The following is an 11,761-nucleotide window of genomic DNA, read 5'->3' as shown; positions in this document are numbered from 1 at the left end:
TTATTTTACAGATGGCAAATGGAAGCACAGACTGACAAGGCCAGAAAGTAACAGAAAATGACAAGGCCCAGACCGTAAACCCAAATCCTGACCTCGGCAAAGCCTCACTACGCCCTGCTCCCACTGAGTTCTGTACCTGTGTAATCCCAAATATAGCGGGCTTCGAACCCTAAGGCTCGGCAGCACAGTGTAAAACAATTGGCCCACTCGCCACACCGTCCACATCTTGTTTCCAAAAGCTTCTCGGGGTTATTATACCTGGTTTAAAATAACAACCAAAACGCTTTGATTCATTATCAAGATCAAAAGAATTTTAAGGAATTTATATCACCTCTGTGCTAAAAAATGCTATTTCTTAATCTCATATTCTTAAATAGCCTAGAATATATGAGGCATTGTGTTAGAATCTTGGGTGAAAAATGATTAAAGCAGTACAGTCTTCAAGGAGCTTACAGTCCTAAGAGAGATAAGGAATTAACACAAATAACTTTACTACATGGCAGAACTGATACAAACCGCACGACAGGTCAGATTGAGTGTTAGGGGAGAGCGGTTGGGGAGGAGAGCTTGTGTTAGAAGTGGGCCTGGAAGGACAGACAGGATTTGGACAGGCAGAGATTCTTTAGGAAATCTGCTTTAAGCATTAATATTACTCTAACAAGTGGTATAATTAGCTCGTTGTATTTAAAAGGTAAACAACTTAAATTACTCAATAAAGATTTTAAAGCTTAGTTGAACTCAACTTGACTTAAAATTCTATTTTTCTTCCCAATGGTCATTTTGATTGAAATTTTATTCTTCTGAACTACTTAAAGGTGCTTGTTACTTTGGAAGTTTTTTGAAAGATGTTTGCAACAATCTTCTGAAAACTTATTCCAATTATAAAATCATCATAAAACTGAAGAACACCAAATCTTGCATATCGTGCTGCGAAGGATTTGAGACGCTAAACTAAGCAGGAAAAGTGTCCCAGCTGAGCAGAAATGTGGGCCATGAGCTTGGGAAGGAAACAGCTACATGAATGAACTGGCTCTGCAATGACATGTTTGTCCTAAGCAGATGCTCTTGCTTAAGCTAAGTTAAATGAATTTGTAACTCAGGTAATTAAATGATTGAAAAAACTTGTAAATTTATATTAAGAAGTAGTAACACCAGAATTAGAGCATCCTATGCCTCCACCTTCTATATACTACTTGTGCCAAGTTGAACAACCAACTTAGCCTCTAATGAAGTGTTCATCATCTCAACCCTACACAGAGAACAGCTAACAGTAAAATAAGCGATTAGAAAGGAAAAGATTAACACTTTGTAAAAAATATCGTTAGCCTATACCCCTCTGCATTATCAGTTACATCCAACTGCTTAGAAAGAGTTTATAAAGGAGAGGGATTTAACTTTATATTTCTTATCTTCAAATCTTTGCAAAATGCCTGTACAAATGTATAGTGAATAAAGAGATAACTTGCACTAATTTTAGATAATTATTGGATATTGGATATGTTTATCCTATATTCTGTATATCATAGGACTGATTTTTAGTTAGGACAGAGCTGAGTCCCTAAGCTCCAAAAATTAGGTATTTCAAAAACTTGGTATCTTTTCTTGCCTGATGGTACAACCAAACTTTACAAGTATCGCCAATTAAGAAAACCTAATATGAGGCTTGTAAATTAAAAGATGGAAAAAGTCAATCAAAAATTTCAAATTTATTTAGTTTAAAATTTAGAGATACGAGGGTAGGTCAGGTTGAGTGGAGGAGGCACCTAATTAAAACAAACTTCTATTGTTATAAAAAGAAATATGATGGTACTATACTATACTTCTATCTTTCATATTACCATCTGATGATTAAGTACAGCATTGTATTTACTATCACAATTATAAGTATTATTATTAATGTTGTTAGTATTATTTTTCTTTGCTATCAAGTATTATTATAAAGTTAAAAACTTAAAATTCAGGGGCTGGCTCCGTGGCCGAGTGGTTGGGTTCGCGCACTCTGCTGCAGGCAGCCCAGTGTTTCGTTGGTTCGAGTCCTGGGCGCGGACATGGCACTGCTCATCGGACCACGCTGAGGCAGCGTCCCACATGCCACAGCTAGAGGAACCCACAGCGAAGAATATACAACTATGTACCGGGGGGCTTTGGGGAGAAAAAGGAAATAATAAAATCTTAAAAAAAAAAAAAACAAAACTTAAAATTCACGTATAAAAAGAACACTACAAGATTTCCAGCGTTCAGTGTGCTAGTGCTACACTCAATTTATATTCTAAAGCAAGAGTTAACTTTTCCTATAAAAAGACAGTAAATATTTTAGACTTTGCAGGTCATATGGTCTCTGTCACCAGTATTCAACTCTGCCATTGTAATGTGGAAACATTTATAGACCATAAGTAAATGAATCAGCATGGATGTGTTCCATAAAACTATTTACAAAAATAGTTTGCCAACCCACGTCCTAGAGGAATGTATTTCTAATAATTAGAATGAAGATAAAAAGTTTAATAAAAATTCTAACCAGTCCTTTAAGAGATTACTCTGACTCTATTATCCAGTGGATACCCACCTTGGGAATCGATTGCTGAGCTGGCATGCATCACAGTAATGATCTTCTACTCTGTTCGCACCCCACTTCAGCTCATCATCATTGGGGGATAATGATTCACCTCTAGACCTAGTCTGGCCACCACATTTGCTGCAGAAAATGTCATTCACCCATTGAAAAAATTCTTCCTTAAACCAGTGTAAAAGCTCCAGCAAAAGAAAATCCTCTTCACTTACATTAGTACCTGAGAAGTTCAAAGAGAATCAAGTAAGATCTAAAGCTGACAAAAACTAAAAATATCCATACATATTTTATTCTCAAATATGGAGCTGAAATATGTGAAAATATTAGATGATCTAAAAGGTTTTCACAAATATGATGCAAGAAAGAACTGTCAGTATACTGTGAACAAGCTGAAGTATGATGACAACACACTACACGTGGAGGACAGCAGGCTGTTTACCACGTTGCACCCTCTAACTGACATGACGCATTAACAAGTGAGCTGAACACAATCAGCTCTCAGGGAACCATGGTCAGTTTGGAATTGATCCCGAAACACACGGGAGGTAAGAAAATAAGTCTGATTTTGAAAAACATTTTAAAATACTATATTAAATTATCAAGCACATATACAAGTAAATATGAAACAATCACACACAGAAATTACAGAATTCCAGACACTTAAAAAATCATCCTATTAGCTTTCCTATCAGTGCTTCAACTATACAATATAATCCATCCATGGATACTTACCACAAAAGACATAAAAACATGACCATGTCTACATTGTATGTAACAACCCCAGCAAGTAAGCATGATATATAATGTTATGTCCATTTTATCAAATAAAAAGATCTCTCCTGACCATATTCAAGACTGTGGTATCTCTGGAAAGAAGGAAAGAAGGAAAAATAATCTAGGAGAAATATATAGGGGACTCTCATCTCTATCTTGAATGTTTATTATTAAAAAGTGATAATACAACATATATATGAAGGAAATATATGGCTTAATGTTAAGATCTAATGAAGTTTGATTCTGGTCACAGGGTTTCATATATTATACTCTACTCTCGTATTTATGTTTGATATATTTCAAAATAAAAAACTATAGAAGAAAAAAACTACAGAGAATATAAAAAGGCCAGAAACATATTATGTTCCTGGATGGGAAAACTCAATAGTCTAACGTTAATTCTCCACAAATTAATCTGTAATTTAATGCAATCCCAATTAAAATTACAAAATAATCTTTATAAGATTTGATAACCTAACTGCAAAATTCACGTGAAAAGAGAAAACGCACAAAACAGTCAACATAACTTTGAATAAAAACCATGAAATAAATTCGTTTACTACATATCAAAACACATTACAGAATTCTAATAATTAAAATATTGTGATATTGGTGAAGAATAGACAAATCAATGAAACAAAAGAAAGAGTCCTGAAAGACAGATTTCTAACTGATACACAGTACTTAATGAAGTTAGCCTTTCAAAGTAGTTCTAAGAGGATGGACTGTTCAATAAATGACATTGGGACAAGTAGCCATCAAACTATCAGATCCCTACTCTACTCTATTCATTCAAATTTATGTATGTAAGAAATATTATATAGAGAGAGGGAACACCATGAAAGTAACAGAAGTTACAAAAGAATGTTTATGACTTTGGGGTAGGGAAGGACTTCTTAAGCAAGACACAAATTGTAAAATCAATAATGGAAAAAATTAAATTTTCTTAAAATTTAATACTCTTATTAAAATGTCTAACTTTTGAATTTCAAAAGGTACACTAAATGAAATTAAACAAAGAATACTGGGAGAACAAAAATGAAATAGGAAAAGAAAAGTATCCAGAATTTATATCCTAAAAAGTATCCTAAAAAGAAAAAGTATCCAGAATATATAAAGAACTTCTACAAATCAGTCAGAATATAAACAAACCCATTAGAAAAATTCATAAAGTCCATAGAAGTAGTTCAATAATATCATGCAGCAGAAACAAATACGCTCAGACACTTCTGGTATAAAGTGGAAGACAATTTGTTTGGTGGCAGGATCCATTACAGCATAAAAGCATCACACAACCTTGACACTTGTATATCTGTCCCAGGGAAACATCTGTGCATGCATACCAGGAGGCATGCTTTACAAGAATCTTCACTGCAGCAGCATGTAGAACAGAGAAAAATGGTAAACAATCCCAATGTCCTTCATTAGGGAACCGTATAAATAGTTGTCTATGTATACTATACAGCACTATGGAGAGTTAAGATTGCTAAGACATATTAATAAATGAAAACCACCAGAGCTGACGATATATGGGATGCTAAATTTTCTGTAAACCCACACAACTTAAACTATTTATTTTTATAGATAACTATTTATGGGTGTAAATACAGAGGAGAAGATATGAAAAGGAACACATCACACAATACAAGTTGTTAGCTAAGAAGCCAGCCCTGATGGCCTAGTGGTAAAGGTTCAACACTCTGACCACTTCGGCAGCCTGGGTTTGGTTCCCAGGTGCAGAACCAACCACACCACTCATCTGTCAGTAGCCATGCTGTGGCAGTGGCTCACATAGAAGAACTAGAAGGGCTTACAACTAGAACATACAATTAGGTACTGGGGCTCTGGGGAGGAGAAAAAAAAGGAGGAAGACTGACAACAGACATTACTCAGGGTGAATCTTTCCCCACAAAAAAAAAAAAAAAAAAAAAAATTAAAACTTACCTGTTGAGGGAGGGCAGGAGAAATATTTGGGTGCTCTTTAAAAAAAAAAGACAACACAAAGAAGGAAAACTACAGGCCAATATCACTGATGAACATAGATGCAAAAATCCTCAACAAAATTTTGACAAACCGAATACAGCAATACATTAAAAAGATTACACACCATGATCAAGTGGGATTTATACTAGGGACACAGGGATGGTTCAACATCTGCAAGTCAATCAACATGATACACTACATTAACAAAATGAGAAACAAAAACCACATGATCATCTCAACAGATGCAGAGAAAGCGTTTGACAAGATCCAACATCCGTTTATGATAAAAACTCTCAATAAAATGGGTATAGAAGGAAAGTACCTCAACATAATAAAGGCCATATATGACAGACCCACAGCCAACATCATACTCAATGGACAAAAACTGAAAGCCATCCCTCTGAGGACAGGAACAAGACAAGGGTGCACACTTTCACCACTCCTATTCAACATAGTACTGGAGGTGCTGGCCTGAGCAATTCGGCAGGAAAAAGAAATAAAAGGAATCCAAATAGGTAACGAAGAAGTAAAACTCTCGCTGTTTGCAGACGACATGATGTTATATATAGAAAACCCCAAAGAATCCATAGAAAAACTATTAGAAATAATCAACAACTACAGCAAAGTAGCAGGGTATAAAATTAACGTGCATAAATCAGTAGCATTTCTATACACTAACAATGAACTAACAGAGAAAGAACTCAAGAACTCAATCTCATTCACAATCGCAACAAAAAGAATAAAATACCTTGGGATAAACTTAACCAAGGAAGTGAAGGATCTATACAATGAAAACTACAAGACTTTCTTGAAAGAAATTGACGATGACATAAAGAGATGGAAAGACATTCCATGCACATGGATTGGAAGAATAAACATAGTTAAAATGTCCATACTACTACCTAAAGCAATCTACAGATTCAATGCTATCCCAATCAGAATCCCAAGAACATTCTTCACAGAAATTGAACAAACAATCCTAAAATTCATATGGGGCAACAAAAGACCGCGAATTGCTAAAGCAATCCTGAGCAAGAAAAACAAAGCCGGCGGAATCACAATCCCTGATTTCAAAACATACTACAAAGCTACAGTAATCAAAACAGCATGGTACTGGTACAAAAACAGGTCCACAGATCAATGTAACAGAATTGAAAGCCCAGAGATAAAACCACACATCTATGGACAGCTAATCTTCGACAAAGGAGCAGAGGGCCTACAATGGAGAAAAGAAAGTCTCTTCAACAAATGGTGCTGGGAAAACTGGACAGCCACATGCAAAAGATTGAAAATTGACCATTCTTTTTCACCACACACCAAAATAAACTCAAAATGGATCAAAGACCTAAAGATTAGGCCTGAGACAATAAGTCTTTTGGAAGAGAATATAGGCAGTACACTCTTTGACATCAGTTTCAAAAGAATCTTTTCGGACACCATAACTCCTCAGTTGAGGGAAACAATAGAAAGAATAAACAAATGGGACTTCATCAGACTAAAGAGCTTCTTCAAGGCAAGGGAAAACAGGATTCAAACAAAAAAAAAGCTCACTAATTGGGAAAAAATATTTACAAGCCACTTATCCGACAAAGGGTTAATCTCCATAATATACAAAGAACTCACACTGCTTAACAACAAAAAAAACAAACAACCCGATCAAAAAATGGGCAGAGGACATGAACAGACATTTCTCAAAAGAAGATATGAATATGGCCAACAGACACATGAAAAGATGTTCATCATCGCTAATCATCAGGGAAATGCAAATCAAAACTACACTAAGATATCACCTTATACCCGTTAGATTGGCAAAAACATCCAAAACCAAGAGCGACAAATGTTGGAGAGGTTGTGGAGAAAAAGGAACCCTCATACACTGTTGGTGGGAATGCAAACTGGTACAGCCACTATGGAAAACAGTATGGAGATTTCTCAAAAAGTTAAAAATAGAAATACCCTATGACCCAGCCATCCCATTACTGGGTATCTATCCTAAGAACCTGAAATCAGAAATCTCAAGCGTCCGTTGCACCCCTATGTTCATTGCAGCATTATTTACAATAGCCAAGACGTGGAACCAACCTACATGCCCAGAAACTGATGATTGGATAAGGAAGATGTGGTATATATACACAATGGAATACTACTCAGCCATAAAAAAAGACAAAATTGGCCCATTCACAGCAACGTGGATGGACCTCGAGGGTATTATGTTAAGCGAAATAAGCCAGTCAGAGAAAGACGAACTCTATATGATTCCACTCATAGGTGGAAGTTAGTATATTGATAAGGAGATCTGATCGGTGGTTACCAGGGAAAAGGGGGGGTGGGGGGAGGGCACAAAGGGGGAAGTGGTGTACCCACAACATGACTAACAAAAATGTACAACTGAAATCTCACAAGGTTGTAATCTATCATAACATTAAAAAAAAAAACAAAAAAAACTCAAGAACTCAATCCCATTCACAATCACAACAAAAAGAATAAAATACCTTGGGGTAAATTTAACCAAGGAAGTGAAAGACCCAGACAAGGAAAACTACAAGACTTTCCTGAAAGAAACTGATGATGACATAAAGAGATGGAAAGACATTCCATGCACATGGATTGGAAGAATAACCATAGTTAAAATGTCTATACTACCTAAAGCAATCTACAGATTCAACACTATCCCAATCAGAATCCCAATGACATTCTTTACAGAAATAGAACAAAGAATCCTAAAATTCATGTGGGGCAACAAAAGACCCCAAATTGCTACAGCAATGCTGAGAAAGAAGAACAAAGCTGGAGGCATCACAATCCCTGACTTCAAAGCATACTACAAAGCTACAGTAATCAAAACAGCATGGTAGTGGTACAAAACCAGGTGCACAGATCAACGGAACAGAACTGAAAGCCCAGAAATAAAACCACACATCTATGGACAGCTAATCTTCAACAAAGGAGCTGAGGGCCTACAATGGAGAAAAGAAAGTCTTTTCAACAAATGGTGCTGGGAAAACTGGACAGCCACATGTAAAAGAATGAAAATTGACCATTCTTTTTCACCATTCACCAAAATAAACTCAAAATGGATCAAAGACCTAAAGATTAGACCTGAAACAATAAGTCTCCTAGAAGAGAATATAGGCAGTACACTCTTTGACATCAGTATCAAAAGGATCTGTTTGGACACCATAACTCCTCAGATGAGGGAAACAGAAAAAGAATAAACAAATGGGACTTCATCAGACTAAAGAGCTTCTTCAAGACAAGGGAAAACAGGATTGAAACAAAAAAACAACCCATTAGTTGGGAAAAAATATTTACAAGTTATTTAACAGACAAAGGGTTAACCTCCATAATATATAAAGAATTCACACAGCTCAACAACAAAAAATCAAACAACACAATCAAAAAATGGGCAGGTGACATGAACAGACATTTCTCCAAAGAAGATACACGGATGGCCAATAGACAGATGACAAGATGCTCATCATCACTAGTCATCAGGGAAATGCAAATCAAAACTACACTAAGATATCACCTTACATCTGTTAGAATGGCAAAAATAACCAAAACGAAAAGTGACAAGTGTTGGAGAGGTTGTGGAGAAAAAGGAACCCTCATGCACTGTTGGTGGGAATGCAAACTGGTGCAGCCACTATAGAAAACAGTATGGAGATTTCTCAAAACATTAAAAATAGAACTACCATACGACCCAGCCATCCCATTACTGGGTATCTATCCTAAGAACCTGAAATCAAAAATCTCAAGAGTCCGTTGCACCCCTATGTTCATCGCAACATTATTTACAATAGCCAAGACATGGAAGCAACCTAAGTGCCCATCAACTGATGAATGGATACAGAAGATATGGTATATATATACAATGGAATACTACTCAGCCATAAAAAAAGGATAAAATCGTCCCATTCACAACAATATGGATGGACCTTGAGGGTATTATGTTAAGTGAAATAAGCCAGACAGAGAAAGATGAACTCTGTATGACTCCACTCATAGGTAGAAGTTAAACATACAAAGAGAACTGATTGGTGGTTACCAGGGGAAAGGGGGGCGGGGAGAGGGCACAAAGGTGAAGTGCACCTACAACATGACTAACAATAATGTAGAACAGAAATTTCACAAGGTTGTAAACTATCATAATCTTAATAAAAAGTTAAAAAACAACTCAAGAAAGCAAAATAAATAAATAAATAAATGAATGAATGAATAAATAAAGAGTTGTTACCTAAGGAAGAGGAGGATGACTATTGGCAGGGGGAATTTAGCTTTTCTGTATAACAAGAAAGTTTCTAACAAGAAAGTTTCCATCAAGAAGATATTCATGACTGCTAGACTAAAAATGAACTGTTGGAAATCAAGCACTGCCATCCTCCTTCTCCACTGAGTCCCTAGAGCAGCCAGAGGGATCCTTTTAAACATGCAAGGTAGACTATGTCATTCAAAACCCTCCAATGGGTTTCCATCTCAGAGTACAAAGTCTCTACTCTTGTTCTTTCAGCTGGCCCCCTATGGAAGGCTGAAACAGGGCCCCCACAAGATACCTACATTCTAACCCCTGGAGCCTTTGAATGTTACTATACGTGGCCAAAAAACAAAAAGGGTCTCTGCAGACATGATGAAGTTAAGGATTTTGAGACAAGGAGATTATCCTGGATTATCTAGGTAGACCCTAAATGCAATCACACATATCCTTAAAAGAGGGAAGTAGAAATTTTACATGCACAGAGAAGGTGATGTGAAGGCAGAGCAGAAAGAGATTTGCAGATGCCGGTCTTGACAACTGGAGTGATGCCATCACGAGCCAAAGACCGCAGAGAGCCACCAGAAGCTGGAAGAGGCAAGGAAAAGATTCTCCCCCAGAGTCTCCAGAGGGATGTGGCCAAGTTGCCACCTTGATTTCAGCAGAGTGACACTGCTTATGGACTTGTGGCTTCGAGAACTGTGAGAGAATAAGTTTCTGTTGTTTTAAGTCACTAGGTTTGTGTAAATTTGTTACAGCAGCCACAAGAAACTAATATACCCCCTTTACCTCTCTGACCTCTTTCTGTTTTCTTCATTCTGCTATAGCCACAATGCCCTCCCTGCCATCCCTTAAACATGCCCAGCTCACTCCCACCCAAGGGAGCTTCTGCAGGTACCAGTGCCCTCTCCCTGAAAATCACTGATTCCCAGAGAAGCCTTTCCAGACAACCCTACAGCAAACAGCATTCTTCCTAGTCACTCTCTGTTCTGGTATCCTAACTTATGTGTTTTCCTGGCACTTATCACTATCTGCCACATTTGAGTATTTGGGTTTTGTGTGTGTGTGTCTAACCCCACAATAGCAGGGACTTTGTTTTGGTCACTGCTGTATCCCCAAGACCTAGGACTGTGCATGCTGCACAACAGGTGCTCAGTAAATACTTGAATGGATGACGGAAGGACTAAACAAACAAGAAAGCCTCATACTACTCCTTAGGCTCAATACTGTTCACCCAATAGTCATTATGAAGATGGGAAAAGAAGGGAAAGGAAGACAGCACACTTGTACTTCTGTGTTACAATATGTATTTATTCCAGGTACACATCAGCAGCTTTCCAGCTGAAAGTAGGACTATCGCACAGATAGTGAGGCCTAGCTAAGGGTAAGAGTTCCTTGGTTAGGCAATATCCTTAGTTACGGCTCAGGGAAATGAAAGTGGAATCCCCTCTGTATAGGATAAGAGCTCAGAAAGTTCAGAGATGAGGAGTTAAAGGGAGGTTTGACTTAATGCTAAATTCTGTGAAGATAATATTTAGACCATGGGGAGAGTATTTTAAAATTATAATCAAGACTTCAAATTAATAAATTTAGCATCTTCAAAAAAACCATATAAATACATTTCTGGTAACTTTTCAGTGACAAAAATAAAATTAACAGGATCAGGCCTTAACTCCACCCTATGAAACCACAGGCATCAGTGTACAAGAGACAGAATAAGAAGAAAATTGGTAAAAACATAAGTAGAGGTAGCCTCATGCTTAGACACACCTTTAAGACAATATTCTGCTTCCTAGGTCTTCATATTCAATTTAGTAGGCCAACATTATCACTTTTCCAAAATGACAGGGTTCCTCTTCTTCCACGAAGATGTTTCACCTGTATTTGGAACACTGAGTCATGACAAACCTTCAGTCTTCCAAGCCAGAGCTATCAAATCATGCTTCTCTGAGCCTTAACTAATTCCTAATTCTGGAGGTGTCTCAGTGGGGAGGGCTCCAAGGTCCCCACTTCTGCTTCAAACCAGAACACTTTTCCTAGTTCAGAAACCCAGAATAATATTTTGTCTGGGGAGGAAAAAAGATTCCACTGCATGAATGAAAGAAAATCACTGACCTGGACAGAGGATGCCTTGTCGTTATCTCAGTGCCAGACAGTGACTGGGAGACTGCTAGTTACCATAA

General features: G+C 37.2%; 1 protein-coding gene across 2 annotated transcripts in view; it reads right to left on the bottom strand.

Moving 5' to 3' along the window:
• NGLY1 (N-glycanase 1) overlaps positions 1–11,761 on the bottom strand; it is a 56,219-nt gene that overhangs the window by 16,359 nt on the left and 28,099 nt on the right. For both annotated transcript variants that reach the window (XM_046680478.1, XM_046680471.1), the window contains exons 5-6: positions 2,567–2,789; positions 137–258 (exon numbers count right to left, since the gene is read on the bottom strand). In XM_046680478.1, the coding sequence (XP_046536434.1) occupies positions 137–258; positions 2,567–2,789 (345 nt within the window). The remainder of the gene's footprint in view (positions 1–136; positions 259–2,566; positions 2,790–11,761) is intronic.

Source organism: Equus quagga, chromosome 1, assembly GCF_021613505.1.
Source record: "Equus quagga isolate Etosha38 chromosome 1, UCLA_HA_Equagga_1.0, whole genome shotgun sequence".
NCBI lineage: Eukaryota > Metazoa > Chordata > Mammalia > Perissodactyla > Equidae > Equus > Equus quagga.
This window is presented reverse-complemented; position numbering and strand designations above follow the sequence as displayed.